Source organism: Podarcis tiliguerta (genome assembly GCF_965153285.1).
Source record: "Podarcis tiliguerta genome assembly, chromosome: 11".
NCBI lineage: Eukaryota > Metazoa > Chordata > Lepidosauria > Squamata > Lacertidae > Podarcis > Podarcis tiliguerta.
In genome coordinates this window covers 36,273,425-36,290,307 of record NC_139544.1, presented here as the reverse complement: position 1 = coordinate 36,290,307, position 16,883 = coordinate 36,273,425, and the positions used below count along the sequence as shown (strand labels likewise).

Sequence of the window (16,883 nt, the reverse complement as noted above, 5' to 3'; positions counted from 1 at the left end):
CATGTAACTCTTAATCTTAGGGTTGTGGGTTCAAGCTCCACATTCGGCAAAATATTCCTGTGTTGCAGCGGGCTGGACTAGATGGCCCTCACGGTCCCTTCCAACTCTACAATTCTATGCACCTATGATTCGTGGCCAAGACTAAATTGGCTGTTATCAGCGGAAGACATTTAGTCTGCTATTTCAATCACAGCAAAAATCTGAGGCAAACCTCAGCCACAAACAACTGTATTCATGGTTAAGCTTGAGAAATAGGAGCATTAATAGAAATGGGTGGACATACGCTGGACTTAAATTTTTTTAGAGACAGCCCCCTAAGAGGTGGCCTGTGGTGTTATCTAATGCTCAGCACTGTCCTATACTGTTTATAGAAACTCTGTGTGCTATTAGTGGTTAGTTGGAACAGTGGTAGTTTAACTAGAAAAAAAGGTCAGTGGAATAAAGTAGGGGAAGTGAAAACTACCAAAGCCATGGTGCCCATAGATGATGCCTTGTTTGCCTCCTCCAACACAGAAATAAATTTTCTCTCTACAGGCAACCTCTGCCATCCTGAAGCAACATTCCCACCAAATTTAGGCATTCTGTTTGTTTTTCCTGTTTGGAAAACATGATGGCATAAGGAGGAGTCCTCCAATGAGTTGTCTCTTTGTCAAAGACAACAACCCAAACAGTTCCACACTATTGAATCATCTCCTTGTTTAAGTAATATTCTGCTTATAGTATTAAAACTCCTCTTCCAAGGTTCATAAATAGTTACATACACAAAAACTTGACAACGTTCCCATATGAGGAAGTTGCAGCTTGGTTGCAGGGAGAGACAGCAATGAAATTTGGTTCCCCTCCCACAAAAGCTTCCTAGCATTAAGCTCAGGTTGACTGCAGAAGAGCAGGGTTTAGAAATGTGAGATATCTGGGGTGAGCAGGAGAGCCATTTCTGTATTATAAGCAGCAGAGAAAATCAAGGAGGGGAGAGAAGAGAAGGAATTACACAAGAGAGAGAGGTAATGAAGAGGAACCATAGTAGCAAAAATTTCAGAGGTCAAGGAAGTTGCTAGGAATGGTTAACTGGTTTGCAGGACACAGACAGAGAGAAACTATCTTCAACCTTTCCCTATGCTGAGTAGGGAGTCCTAGATTTAACAGCTGAGATCAGCAGTGGTTCAAAGCCTTACCTTCTGATGTAAGAGGGGATTGAGAATACACTCATCAACAAGATTGTTCCTTTAGATTCCAAGTATTCTGTTCTAATACTTTCTGTCCTTTGTGTTTTCTAGGTTTCTGGGCTCGTGAAATAGGGAAAATGGTTGGATTGCCCCATCCACTCATACCAGTTCATCACCAGTACATTGTTACTGCAACTATTCCTGAAGTGAAAGCCCTTAAAAAGGAATTTCCTGTGATTCGTGACCTAGAAGGTTCATATTATCTAAGACAAGAAAGGGATGGGATTTTATTTGGCCCATATGAAAGTCCAGAAAAAATGAAACTACAGGAATCCTGGGTGAAAAATGGAGTCCCGCCAGGTACTTTTGCTTGAAAAATAATCTCAGGCTTTAGCTGCAGTTATATTATTGTCATAATCCTAGAGTAGAGGCAGAGTTCTCTGGCACATGCAGGCTCAGAGAGAGATGGATCCTCTCCCTGGCTTGATGCATGTGTGTTCATGGGCAGCAGACCCCCCCCCCATGGTACACCCCCCAGGAGCCACTTCTGCCACCAGATTCTGGTGGCTTGTCCATAGACTCCTTGGGGATCAAGAGAGCCCTGAGGAGAGTTTCCCCACAACTGGAAACCATATACCCCAATGGCTGCAGCAGGAGGCACCTTTAACAAGTCAAGAGGCATCACTTAGTGGGTGAAGCCTCTAGTCAATAACTACCTAAAGGTAAAGGTAAAGGGGACCCCTGACCATCAGGTCCAGTTGTGGCTGACTCTGGGGTTGCGGCGCTCATCTCGCTTTATTGGCCGAGGAAGCCGGCGTACAGCTTCCGGGTCATGTGGCCAGCATGACTAAGCCGCTTCTGATGAACCACAGCAGCGCACGGAAATGCCGTTTACCTTCCCGCCGGAGTGCTGCCTATTTATCTACTTGCACTTTGAGCACTGTCCATGGGCCTGAACCCATACCTTTGAGTCTTTCTAAGCTACTTTTGCTGCTCAAAACTTCCAACCTCCCATTGCTTGGGCCATCACGCCTCCTTGGTGGTGGGGATCCTCATGGATCACAAGCATGGGATAATAGCCCAGTTCTGCTAATTAGTGCTATCCTTTGTGTAGATCACAGTGGTACTATTTTTGCCATTGCGCTGATGGTTGCAGCCAGATACAGTCACTGATACAGGGACAAAACTTTATATCAACGCTGTGAATGAAACTTTAGTGGCACTGGTGAAGTGTGGAAGGCCATGGCTGCAAATTGCATGTCTGCATCTGGGTCTTTTGTTGCAAATAGCATGGAGATCATGAACATATCTGTGTGTCCCCCAGATGAAGAAAGTAGCATTTGGTGGACTGGGGGCGGGGAATGGATGTCTGATGAACTCCACATAGGCATGTCTTTGCATCAGTAAAATAGCTAAAAAGATTTGTGTTAAATAAATGCCAAATATTTCTTGCATTGTTTTATGCGATTAGTTTATTTTCAGATGCAAGATACAGCTAGGTGTATTGTTATTTTTGCAAGAAACAGCTACAAAGTTTAGTTTTCAATGATGCAAATTATCAAGCTCACCACTTGTTAGAATTAATTGAATTTATGTTGGCAAAGACGTTCGGTGACTGGAATCTGTGAGTGACTATTATATATATGTATGTTACACATGCATATATATAAAGACAAAGAGCCTTTCTGGCATCATTAACTTGTTCTCAGATTTCTTATATAAGCCTGTCTTTCATTTTGTGCTCTTCAAGGGGGCAGATGGGGATTCTCAGCATACAACTCCTATCCTGCAACATTTGTGTGTATCCTGAAAAAATAAGCACTTTGTTTTGATATCAGCACAGTGTGTAACTACAGAGCTTTTGGAATTGGAAAATAACAAATGCATGACTCAAAACCTTTTTTTCTAGGATTTGGGAAGGAGCTTTTTGAGTCTGATTTGGACCGAATAATGGATCATGTTGAGGCTGCTATGGAAATGGTCCCAATCCTAAAGCAAGCAGACATTATCAATGTAGTTGCAGGTCCTATAACATATTCTCCAGATATCTTGCCTATGGTGGGGCCACATCAGGGTGTTCGAAATTATTGGGTGGCTATTGGTTTTGGGTGAGTAAATTTATCTGTGGTTAGGAGAAACCTTGTAAATGTTAAATTTATACTTATACACCTGTCTTCACTGGGTCTCGGATGGTATCTACATGAGTTTTTAAAGAACTCAAATTTAATATTGCTGATCTTATAGCACAATATGTATCTTGTCCCAAAGAGTGGCCTCTGTAACACCATTTTGTTAAAAGGAATTTGTGGGTGGGGGTGAGCTCCAATAAGTTAGTCCTGTTAGCTTAGAGTCTGTTATCAAGCATAAGTGCAAGTTTGGGTGAAGAAGAATCAGCATAGCTTCTGCAAATGTACGTCTTGTCTCATTTTATAATTCTTTGAGAGTGTTAGCATAGCTTCTGCAAATGTACGTCTTGTCTCATTTTATAATTCTTTGAGAGTGTTAGCAAACATGAAGATAGGGGTGAATCTGGTTTACATTCTTGGACTTTCAAAAAGCTTCTAACAAGTCCGTGGCCAAAGACTAGAGGGTGAATGTATCACAGCTTTTGAATTGCAGAAAGGAATGTGAAATGCATCCTGGTACAAAGAAAATTTGTCTAAGAAATTTAAGCCAGTGGGCTTAAATTTGTGGCATTTAAATTTGTGGTAAATGTTGGTGGTATTAGTTATTCTTCCTAGGCAGTCTGATCTTGCTTAACATATTATTTCATCAGGACGTAAAAGCCAAGGTTATCATGCTGTTACAGAGAAAACAGAGCAACAACACAAATTTAATTCCAGCCAAATGTAGCTGGCACTCAGATGTTTGTTCTGTTGCTGTAATCACTTAATCTTTAGTTCAAAGCCTAACTGGGCTTTGCCCGGGTTTCATGCACCTTACATATATATTATTTGTACTTATACGTAGTCAGCCCTGTCACTGAACTGGCCCAGTGCAGGTTACAAAAGATCTCAGGTATAATTTAGCTTGAAATCATAAAATAACACAAAGCAAACTAATGTTATAATTTACAAATGAGCACTCTGTCCCATCTTAAATTCCAGGCCGCATAAGTGCTCCAGATTTTTAACAAGTCTAACTTTCCAGTAATGAGAAAGCACCCCCCCCCAAAAAAAAAGGTCATAGAGAAGATAATAAGAAGTGAGTTTATAGTCCTCAAAGGTTGTAATGAAATGTTATGTGAAATAAGCTAGTGGGGGAACTGTCTATCTCTTCTTCTTTCCCCAGATACGGCATCATCCATGCTGGTGGCATAGGAAAGTATCTCAGTGACTGGATACTCAGTGGGGAGCCTCCTTTTGATCTAATAGAATTAGATCCAAATAGGTATGGAAAGTGGACCACTCCAGAATTCACGGCAGCAAAAGCAAGAGAATCTTATGGATTTAACAATATTGGTAAGATGCAATTTTCCCCATAGAAAAATAAATAAAGTAGCACTTGAGTAGAGAATTCTTGTGCTGGTTTTCTTCACCTTCCCCCCACTAATAGAGAGCAGGCCTTTGCCTTGTACAGTGGTACCTTGGTTTATGAACTTAATCCATTCCGGAAGTCCGTTCTTAAACCAAAACATTCTTAAACCAAGGTGTGCTTTCCCATAGCAGCGGGGGACTCAATTTACAAATGGAACACACTCAACAGGAAGCAGAACATGTTCTGCTTCCAAGGCAAAGTTCACAAACCAAAACACCTACTTCTGGGTTTGCAGCATTTTTAATCCAAGTTGTTCATAAACTAAGCTGTTCTTAAACCAAGGTACCACTGTAGTTTGCTGGGACATTGTCAGGTGTGGAGAGTCCTCCTTTCCCTTCGGTAACTTCACAGACAAGAATGAATGAGCAGTTTATATTTTATAGTCATTTTTATTCAGTCATCTGGTTGCAAGCAAAAATCCACATCTGTCAGGAGTGTGTGCAGGAGCCAGGCCCTGTGACTGGTAGGGCTTTGCAGGACTGGGGCTTTTCTAAGTTTGCTCTGAAGAGGCAAGGCGCAGCCGCACAGGTGAGGCCAATTGGTAATTCACAGCACCTGGTGGCAAGAGCCTGGAAGGGATATAAGGTCAGCATTTCCCTTTGGCTCTTTGCCACAGCAACACGCTTCCTGCCTTGCTGCATTTGGCTTGTTGATTCCTTGCTTCCTGATCCTCAGACCCTTGGCTTCTTGACTCCTGGTTTCCTGACCCTCGGACCCTTGGCTTCCGGACTCCTGTTCTTGCTCCCACCCCGCCGTCTTGCCCCCTGTCCCGACATCCTCCACCAGGACTTCGACCACCCATAAACCGGACCGTGACAACATCTCTCCATAAGGAGAGCAGTTGGCTACTCTCAGTCTTCCCCTTTCTGTCCCCAGCAACATCCTGGGAGCCAACAGAAAGTTCCTCCTCCTCCTCTCTGCATTCTTTGTTCTCTAATACGGACGGACCTCCTAGTGTTTTTGGGAGGAAGGGTCCCCCACACTCTCTAATGACGTCTCTGCTGGCTGCTCCCTCCCTTCTGTTTCTCTTTCCATTATCTTGTAACTAGGCAACTCCTGTCGAAACTGCTCAGTGTCTGTGTCTCAGTCTGCTCCTGAAACCACCAGAAACTGGGGGGGGGGAGTTGAATCCTCCCCCCATCTCTGCCTGAGAATGCATTCCTCACTCGTCTGATTCAGACCATTCCCTGACATCCAGTTTACACTGTACTGCTTACCTTGCTTATTTTATTTCCATCATTATGATATTTTGTCTGTAGCTACATGAAAAATACTCTGTGTATATGTGCAATAAGTGATTCATTGTCATATCTTTTACCATTTTGCTTTTGTTTTGCAGTTGGCTATCCTAAGGAAGAAAGATTTGCTGGGAGACCCACAGCGAGAGTCAGTGGGCTTTATGAAGTCCTTAAGTCGGAATGCTCCATGGGATTCCATGCAGGATGGGAGCAGCCTCATTGGTTCTACAAACCTGGTGATGAGATTGGATACAAGTAAATGAAAAATATTTATCGATTGTTCTTTTGTGCCAAATTAATAGCATTAGCGATATTATGTTCCGGGTTGTTAAAATAAAGGATTGCGAACCGTAGTCTGAAACATAGTATCACTGTTCTGTTGGTCAAATGCACATTAAGAGGAAGTGGTGTCATTCATTTAATAAAATTTATGCACTACATGATTGTAGAAAAACTTTGAAGCAGTTTAATTGGTAGTTACAATAAAGAAAGAGGAATATTTTCATGTTTTTACAACACCAAGTGCATGGCCAGTGGTTAGGGATGACATGAAAACGCCTCCTGGTGGTGCAGCAATAAAACTGCTAGTGCATTTGCAAAGCTAAGCAGGGTTCAGTATGGTTTCAAATTGGATGGGGGTTGGACTAGATGACCCTCGGGTTCCCTGTCAACTGTACACTTCTGTGACTCTGCACTCTCATACATAGGCTATGAGAGCAGTATGCGTATTCACTGAGGCCACCTAGAGGGGGCCAGCACCTGGAAGAGTATGAAGAACAGCAGCTTTGGTGACCCCGCCATGTAAAACAGCAGCGGGGCAGGAGGTTCCTTTCCTCCTCAATGCTGTCTCTCTTCAGGTGCTGCCCGAGTCAGCTGCCTCATCCCACCTCATTCATGGGCCGGCCCTGCAGACGGTTCATATGTTGGTTTAGATGTGCAGTTGGTGGCTTACAGAAAGCATAGTCCCCATTACGCTTCCATTGTTAAATTTGTATGACTATAGGCATATTGCAGATATATAAACATCCATGCATATGTAATGGGTGTGGTTTGCTGCCATGATCCTACTCAATGGCGCTTGTTAGATTTCACCCTTAATCTTCAAAACATACTATAAGAACTTGTGATAATCTCCAGCTGATAATGAAATGCAAAACAACAAATGACAACATTAAAGATTAATTCACTGGAGCTATTGGGGTTTTTTTTGGGGGGGGGGTAACTTCAGATGAAAAAGTTACAAATCTTAAAATAGTTCTTCCTTCCACATATGCTTAATCCTTTTGTATAAGAAACGGAAACAGCAGAAAGTCTCCTACAGTTTTACTGGGGAGGTATGTTGGGACTCCAAGTGACCTTAAGGGTCTAGCCATGTAATGATGACTGAAGTTTCTATGTCATGCTTACGCTTGTACTGTATTGCATTTATATTCTGCACTTCTATACAGTAATAGCACCTGCATCTGTGGAGTTCCTAGTTTTTGTCTATAGAATGCAATAATTAATAAATTTTAATGTAAAACATCCACTTAATGGAGTTGAACAGCATTTGTAATTAAATTAAGCATTAACCTAAAGTTACAGTTAGGGAAACTATTGATAAACTTGCCAAAATAAGGTATGCCTATGATTTTTCAGTTTCATTCCCCTTCCCTACTCGTCCAAAGGGGTTGGTAGACAAAAGGAAAGGGAGAGGGCTACTTACAGTTAAGCTGAAAATTACTAGGCACTTTAAAAAACAATGCACTTATTATTTTTCTAGGCCAAGTTTTCGACGTACAAACTGGTTTGAACCTGTGGGCCGTGAATATAAGCAGGTGATGGAAAAAGTGGGTGTGATTGATCTCACTCCATTTGGCAAGATTAGCATCAAAGGCAGTGATTCTGCTAAATTTTTGGACCGTCTGATTGCAAATGTGATCCCAAAGGTAAATGGAAACATAACAGCAATATAGGTCTTAGATTAGTTTTAATATATGCTGAAAAATAAGTTTATAGTCCTACTCATATGAAGTCCCAATTGCACTGAGACTAAGAGTGGTAAGGAAGTAGGATTACATCTACCTCCACCTTCCTGTGTGCACTTGGCCTGACCTGGATCAACCTCATACCCATACTATAGATATAATGTTGGCCTGGAATCTATACATTTCACCTTGTGGAAACTGCATGCCTCAAAATTTAGTGGCGCAAAGATTGCAGGAATTGGAGCTAAACAAATTAGATGCTATGCACCTAAGCCTCATTTAAACATTACCCCAAATTTGTGGATGTGAATTTGTTCCAAATCAGGTGGACAGATGTAGGGATGAATGAGGAATTCTGTTAACCAAATTTTCTCCCCATCCTTATGTTAACATGTGAACCTATTTAATATGTACTTTGCAAAGCAATGCATAAACTGAAACTCGGCTATCCCTACACAATTCTCCATACTTTGCAGTACAGTTCTCCAGCCAAGTCATGTATACCAAAACATATATACTGGAGTAAGTGAGCATACAAATACATGCACTGTGTTAGTGAAAATAATATATATAATGCATTATATTAGGGGAAATTGCTTACAAAAATGTGTATATTAGGAGAAATTTGCACTAAAATTCTGCTGAATTTTCAAATTGCAAACTGATGTGGTAATGTGACTAACTGAAAAACAGAAAAATGAGAAACTGAGAGAAACAAAAACTGACATTCACCCATCCTTGTGTGCAACAAACCAGAACTGAGGCCTTCAGGAATCCCATAGAAATCAGTGGTGCTTAAGCATGCCTATGTCTGTGTTGGATTGCAGCCTGTGTATGCTAGGAAGAGCTCAATTTCCTTATACTGTATAATGTCTGCTGTACTGTATTATAATTTCTTTTCTTTCTTTTTTTACTATTCAGATAGGTTTCACAAATATAAGTCATATGTTAACCCCAAGAGGCAGAGTCTATGCGGAGCTCACAGTCTCTCATCTAAAGCCAGGGGAATTTTTGTTAATTACTGGTTCTGGATCAGAGCTTCATGACTTGAGGTCAGTGTACATTGTATCTACTGAAGTTTAAAAAGCCATTTGTGATGGTGGAAATGGGGAAGGAGCTGCAGGAAAGTTTCAAGAGCCAGAGCACATAGGAACAGATTAAGTTGCCTTGGACTGAGCCAGACTATTGGTCCATCTAGCTCATTAATGTCTACAGTGAGTAGCATTGTCTCAGGCAGGGAGTCTTTTCCATCCCTACCTTGACATGCCAGAGATTGAGCCTGGGACAGATGCTTCACCATTGAGCTCTGGCCTTTATGCATACTGGGATCTTCTGAATCAGAGATAACATTGTAAACAGCTCAGAGTACATCGTAAAAATACTGAGATTACAAATCTTCTCTCCAGAAGTTGCTGGTATAAATCAAAAGTATTGTTCACCTCTCGCTGAGAGTGCTTAGCCTATTTATCCTGGTAAAACAAAGGCTTCAACAGACTATGATTGCACACTGCAAATAGTGTAGAGGACACATACTAGCAAGGCGGGTATTTATTTGGGTAGAAATGACTAATGGTCCCAACTAATTTCTGTTGGCTGCCCCTTGATAAAAAACTAAATGGACCTCAAAAAGAGGTTTATAAATATTTGTAGTGATAAATGTGATAGCCTCAGAAAAGCTGTGGGAATTGGTTGCATTGGCAGATGATATTATTCAGTTGGGTATCTCATGCATTAAATATATATATATCTGGAATCTGAATATGGGACAGTAGGGAGTGGGGTGAGCTTGTCTCAGAGGTACAAGAGACGTTCTTCATGACTTGGGTTTACTTGATAGTCAGAGTTGTCAACCTAGTTCTTTTATGCATTTTAATGTTTGGATTAATAAAGTGTTGCCTTTTATTTTCAGATGGATTGAAGAGGAGGCATCTAGAGGACAGTTTAACGTTGAGATCAGAAATGTCACGGAAGAAATTGGAGTATTGGGTGTAGCTGGTCCATATGCACGAAAAGTCCTCCAGAAGTTGACAACAGAGGATCTCAGTGATGCAGCATTTAGTTTTCTACAATCCAGGCATTTAAACATTGCGGATATTCCTGTTACTGCAATTAGAATATCCTATACAGGTAAGGCGGGAGGGGGAGGGATTATTGTTGTTATAAGCAAAACAGGTGGTTTCTATACAAGGCAGCAGTGGTTGCAAGTAATACCACTATTACTTGCAGAGACGGGTCATTTAATGTTTATTTTCATGTTATGCCTTTAAATAAGCATGACCATAATTTAATTCTAGACTTGATTAAGATGTCAACCTTTGGTTTGTAATAGGTGAACTGGGTTGGGAGTTGTACCACAGGCGAGAAGACTCTGCACCTTTATACTCTGCTATCATGGAAGCAGGCCGTGAAGAAGGAATTGACAACTTTGGAACATATGTGATGAATACGTTAAGGCTAGAAAAGGCTTTCCGGGCATGGGGAGCAGAGGTTTGAATATAATTCTTTCTTTTTTGTTCTTTCTTTGGTGTTATTTGTGTATTGGTCACAGGTAAATCATATTTAACTATTCTGCTTCTTCAAGGCCTGATAAGAGTAAAATAAGAAACAGCTACTATTATGATTTACACCTTCTATTTTTCATGAGGGCAAACTGTTAGTATTTTCAATTACATTTGTGGCACCAAGGCCTCCTTTTTAATTCACTGATGTTTCTTTTTCCTCTATATTAAAAAGTCTGTTCAATTAAGAGATCACAGTAGTATGTGTGGGTGGAATTCTTATTTAGAGCATACTCTGATAATTAAACTCTGTGCCGTTTCAGTCTAAAGTGTTTTCAGCTCCTAAGGGGCTTTGAAATTGTGCCCAGATCCTTACACCCATTTTAGCAGGTTACTCAGAAAAGAGCTAAGGGTTTGTCTTCAGAGAAAACAGCATGCACTGTGGAGTCAATGAGACCTACATTTAGGTAGCTGTATCCAGGATGCAAACCTCTATTCTGAAGCATTTCTAATTCATTCCTCTGCTGTATGAGGAATTTATAAAAACTTTCTCATTTATCTCAAGGCATTTCTGTTCCAGCAGTCAAAATGTGCACTGACTGCAATTTCGCCTTTGTACGACACACTTTAGATATATATCATCACAGAGAATATGAGGAATAGCTATCCTGTTTGCCCCAATCCTTCTCATAAAATGTTGGATATTATGAAGTCCCTTCCATTTTAGAGGAGGCGGAGCTCACACCTTCCATAGATTTAAACAAAATAAAACTCAACAAGTGTTTTTTAAAAGTTATTGATAACGTTTGGAGATAATATACCCTTGCTGCTACTTCCCCCTTAATACATTAACACTTGTATGGTGGATGTGTGTAGCAGAGGATGAACAGGAAAAGCAAAGAAAGAACCGTGTGACATGCTCCTGTTCAGTATTTTGCTTGCTTCTCTTCTGGTTCCTCCATTCAGTTCCCATTCCTACCTAGTCAGGATTCCACATCAACTGAGGCTGCTCATGCTACATTGGACTGCTGCTTGCTTGCTTGCACTTCAGGGTATTTTCCTAAAGACGTTTTGCATTTTCTGAATTGGTATAACCCAGCTTCTTATTTTCCCTAACATTTCTCGGCAAAAAGATGCTGATATTACTATGACACCAGCTCTTTCAAAATGCTGTGACCGTAATTCAGTAGGTAGTGATGCATGCGTATATAATTCTCTCCTTCTTTGGAGGTTTTTATGCAGATGTTGGATGACCATCTGTCTTGGATGCTTTAGTTGAGATTCCTGCATTGCAGGGGGTTGGACTAGATGACTCTTGCTGTCCCTTTCCGGGTCTGCAATTGTATGATTCCACATGCACAAAAACTGCTGTGGATATGGAATTCTCTGGTTTCACCTGGAGAGCAGAGATAGTCAACATGGCACACTCCAGATGTTGAGATTACAACTCTCACCAGCATGGCCTATGGTCAGGGGTGATTGAAGTTGTAATACAGTGGTACCTCGCAAGACAAATGCCTCGGAAGACGAAAAACTCGCAAGACGAAAGAGTTTTTCGTTTTCTGAGTTGCTTCACAAGACGGATTTCCCTATGGGCTTGCTTCGCAAGACGAAAACGGCTTGCGCCTTTTTTTAAAAACCGCCAATGCATTCTTATGGGAAACCGTCAATGCACAGTGGTGCTTTGCAAGACGAAAAAATTCACAAGACGAAAAAACACGCAGAACGAATTAATTTCGTCTTGCGAGGCACCACTGTATAACCACATCTGGAGGACACCACATTGACTACACCTGGTCTAGAGAGCATCCCAATGCAATTGTTACTTCAGCAATCCCACAGAATTCCACCCTACTGTCTTACCTGTTGAAAATGAGAAGAACAACTGAGGCATCAGATAGCTGTTCACTGTGGGATGAGGGATAGTGAGGTAGATTTGCAAGTAAATCATAATTGCATCTTCCTTGGTTAGTTCTCAGTGGAGTAAAGGCTTTTTTGCAGGATGTCTCATTTCTTATTGTCTTCTTAACTGTAGATATTGAAGAAATATATACTTGCTTTTTTATTGAAGATACAAATGTCACTAAGAATTACAATCCTTTAACAAAAGAGATGTTACTTGTTGTTCATAAAGAAATAAATGGAAAACAGTATGAGAAAGTGAAAAGACGTGAAGGAAATATGCCATCTAGTGATTAAATCGCTTATTGCATATTTTTTAACAGATGAATTGTGACACCAATCCTCTGGAAGCCGGACTGAAATATTTTATAAAATTAAATAAGGTAGGTCTGAAACATTTTTAGAGATATATATTTATGAAATTATTCCTGGGTTTGCAAATATTATATATAAACTCTTCAAAACAGATATTGATAAATTTCTGCAGCACTGTTCCACGTTGTATGCTGGAGAATTGGTTTCAAATAATGTTGCTTTGATAGGTAGATTGGTCCCACGAATTAACTACATCTGCCAAAGAATGTGAAAATCAGAACTAGTTCCTTGTGCATCTCTTTATCTGAAACGAATTTTGTTCTGGTGTTGAATTTTGGATGCTGATTGATTCATTTCTTTAATTGCTACTGCAAAACCATTTATATTTCCTACAATCCAACTGGACAGCTGTAAGTGTGGTGGCAAATTCAGTATGTGAGATTTTACAGATGGTCTGGGTCTGGTCAGTGCTTGGGACGACATGGGGACCCTATGTATATCTCCCTTAGTTCATTTAAAAAGAGGGGAATATAAAGTATAATAAATGTCCAGCTGCTGATATTTATCTCCAGCATTTAGAGAAATAAATTTGCTGCAAAATACAGTGAGCCTTTTGAAAGCATGAATGGAGGTAAGAAGTTTACACAAGCCTAAACTATTAACCTGCTTCAATGGAAGAAATAAATTTGCAGATATAGTCTTGATTGTGACTCCTTAAAAAAAGAATATGCCAGGGTGAAACGGTTCAGGATAGGAAGTCTGTCAAATATTAGTTGCCTCTAGGGGCAAAAAAGACTTTTCTGTGTTTACATGTCAAGGGAATTTAATTTGGAAGGCTGTCCTGGAATTATTCAGGAATGGCCAATGAAGAATAATTAATTTCAAAATATTGCACAGGCCTGGCTCTTGTGTGCTGTAAGGTGATGGTTAAAGCAGATTGCAGCAGATGTTGGTGCTATCTTACTCAGCTGAGTAGCTTTGTGTATATAATTTGGATCCATTCCAGGATTCATAAGAGATTTACCCAATAAATTGTGCCATTAAAAGGTGTTTGCATGCCTTATTGACAGATTGAATTATAATATTTTAGTTCCAAGGGACCCCAAACATCATTGTCCTTAATTAACTCCTTTTATTTTTCTGACTGGATAAGAAAACAAACTCACAATTTGGGAGTTTCTATCTACACTCTACACATCTGCATACTTTGCTTAAAAATAATAGCAATTGCTACTAGAATGTTTCCTATAAACGAATACAGCGTATAGGAGAATATAGCATGTTACACTGTAGAAGGCACCTGCTGTAACAATCTGATCCACAAATACTCAGATGAATCTCTTCAGATATGATATAGAGTAAAAGCAAATGACAGACTAATACTCCTACTAAGCAGCCCCACTTCCTTGCCTCAGAGGATCAGAATGAGCTCTGTTACACAGTAGGTAGAGGCCAAAGATCAGTACCAAGGAAGTACAAGGATGAGGGAAGGAAATGCCACCTGAAAAGAATCATGGCACCATAGGGATACTATCTTTCTGTTCCTGATACCACACTTGAATGAAAGTTTAATTGAGCAAATCTTTTGTAAGTCACTTTGAAAGCTTCTCAGGCCTATAAAGCAGGCTGGAAATAGTTTAAATAAATAATTTTTTAAAAAAGAATTTGGGAATCAGAACCTTTTATACAATTTGCTCATAAAAGAAACCTTAGACATAAATGGAAGGACAGTACTTTGCTTGGAGTCTTCGTATTCTGCCATATACGCTCACACTAGAAAGTCAGGCTGGTTTGATTGCTATTCCATTTTGACAATAGACATTTTTGGGACTTTAAAACTCCACAAAACCTTGGAATGCACTTTCCTAGCCAATTAAGCCTTATGTGAAGAATTGCAACAGTGCAACTGTATCCCATGCTTGTTTACTCAGAAGGGAGTCTCACTGACTTCAAATGTTTGTGGGACTGTAACCTTAGTCTTCATTACTTTTTTTGTCAAAGTATGAATTATTTTGAGACATTTCATATCTTTGATTTTTAAAAGTACAGCAGTTATTACAGGTAAGCAACCATATACAGCAGTTTTGCCGCAGCAGCAGTAGTTGTAAGAGGTATTTTCATTTCTGTCACTGCTTTGGTGTTGCTGGTTTTCAGAAACAGCCGCCTGATGGCTGAATGTAGACAAAGAAAATCCAGGAAAAAACTTGGTTTTGATGGAGGGCTGCTGACTGAGGTGGTCATGGTAATGTAGGCGTAAAAGTGGCTATGTCAGAATTCCACATCCATGGAATGACTGAGGGAGGTCTGCCTTGCCCATGGGGGTTTTGGATTTGAAGAAGAAGAGGAGTTTGGATTTGATATCCCACTTTATCACTACCCGGAGGAGTCTCAAAGCGGCTAACATTCTCCTTTCCCTTCCTCCCCCACAACAAACACTCTGTGAGGTGAGTGGGGCTGAGAGACTTTAAAGAAGTGTGACTAGCCCAAGGTCACCCAGCAGCTGCATGTCGAGGAGCGGAGACATGAACCCGGTTCACCAGATTACGAGTCTACCACTCTTAACCACTACACCACACTGGCTCTAATATAGAAGTATGGGTGTGTTGCTGTTTTGATTAAGGAATCAAAATGTCAGTAACTAGACCTACTAAAAAGTGTGTTGTTATTTTTAGAGGACCACTCCCTTGATTAGAAAATTCATTTTCACTGATGGAAGTTATATGAAGATTAATTACATCAGTCTCTGTGTTTCTGACATTAGGTAAAGGTAAAGGTACCCCTGCCCGTACGGGCCAGTCTTGCCAGACTCTAGGGTTGTGCGCTCATCTCACTCTATAGGCCGGGAGCCAGTGCTGTCCGCAGACACTTCCGGGTCACGTGGCCAGCGTGACAAGCTGCATCTGGCGAGCCAGCGCAGCACACGGAACGCTGTTTACCTTCCCGCTGGTAAGCGGTCCCTATTTATCTACTTGCACCCAGAGGTGCTTTCGAACTGCTAGGTTGGCAGGCGCTGGGACCGAACGACAGGAGTGCACCCCGCCGCGGGGATTTGAACTGCCGACCATGCGATCGGCAAGTCCTAGGTGCTGAAGTTTTACCCACAGCGCCACCCGCGTCCCACGTTTCTGACATTAATATTTATCAACTGGCATTTTTCTGGTTTCATTTTTTAAAAAATTCTGATTGGAATAACTTGGTCAGAGTCAGCCCTCAACTATTGGGGATCGGTATACATAGAGTGGGCAAGGCTTTCCAGCCATGGTGAAGGTCAAGGATGCAGTGACTTTTGGAGACTATTTGGATGCTTTTGTGGTGAATATCATGAAGAATTTCAAGGAAACTTGCAGCAGGGTTGGTATTGTGCTTGACTGCTGCAAAGACCCATCAATCAAAAACCTTATGGTAAAGTGTCAAATTGGGAAAGGAAGGAAATAAGAGTTGACATTAGCAGCAGGGACAGCATATTGCCTGTGCAATGGAGACCATTAATCAAATCCAAGGAAAACAAGGCCTCACTTGTTCTGTTCCTCAAAAGAGAACTGCTGCAGCAGGCATAACATAGTGACACAGACAAGCAGTGGTGATCATGATGGTTAGGATGCTTCATCAGTTGGAAGAAACACAGACCACCTCAACTCCATTCATATGATTGTGCATCTGTCTGAGGCAGGGTCAGGAGGACATAACAGAGTCACTGTCACAAGGAGCGATAGAGATGCTTTATTGCTACTGATGACCTTCTAACCTCATCTCAACAGTGAGCTATGGATGAAAGCAGTCATGTCAAATTATATGAATTATAAGTTGCCAAGCACAAAGTGGAATGGCATGATTAAGGAAGAGATGGACAGCTGGGCTTTCATGCCACCTTGGGGCATGATACCACAAGCCAGCTTCCAAGACTGTTTGGAAGACCTGTTCAAAGTCTCCATCTCCTGTCTCATACATACCTGATGTCCACCTGATTTGAAGTGTCTTACACACCTGATGTATGAACCTACCAGGAAGACACATTCAATTCATATTCTGTTCATTTGCTCCATTCAGAAAGCGAAAGAAGTGCAATGCTACCAACAGAAGAAGCACTTATTCAGCAAATTGTTGAGCCCCACCACCAAGCCTTAATTTTATAAAATGCTATTGTGGCAAACTCAGTTTTCCAAGTCCCACAGAAAGTGGTTGACACATTGAGCAAAGTATGCAGTCTCTACAGATGACAAAAGCCATTTAGCTGAGTGATTGGACATTACAACCTGTGGGTGT

The 16,883-nt window shown here is 40.9% G+C and overlaps 1 protein-coding gene across 6 annotated transcripts in view; it reads left to right on the top strand.

Moving 5' to 3' along the window:
* DMGDH (dimethylglycine dehydrogenase) overlaps positions 1-16,883 on the top strand; it is a 43,446-nt gene that overhangs the window by 12,887 nt on the left and 13,676 nt on the right. For all 6 annotated transcript variants that reach the window (XR_014503052.1, XR_014503053.1, XR_014503054.1 and 3 more), the window contains exons 6-14: positions 1,275-1,523; positions 3,073-3,271; positions 4,455-4,624; positions 6,040-6,193; positions 7,701-7,866; positions 8,827-8,957; positions 9,815-10,032; positions 10,235-10,392; positions 12,629-12,688. Coding sequence is in view for 2 of the 6 variants with exons in the window: in XM_083403859.1 (XP_083259985.1) it covers positions 1,275-1,523; positions 3,073-3,271; positions 4,455-4,624; positions 6,040-6,193; positions 7,701-7,866; positions 8,827-8,957; positions 9,815-10,032; positions 10,235-10,392; positions 12,629-12,688 (1,505 nt within the window). In the remaining 4 variants the exon portion in view is untranslated. The remainder of the gene's footprint in view (positions 1-1,274; positions 1,524-3,072; positions 3,272-4,454; positions 4,625-6,039; positions 6,194-7,700; positions 7,867-8,826; positions 8,958-9,814; positions 10,033-10,234; positions 10,393-12,628; positions 12,689-16,883) is intronic.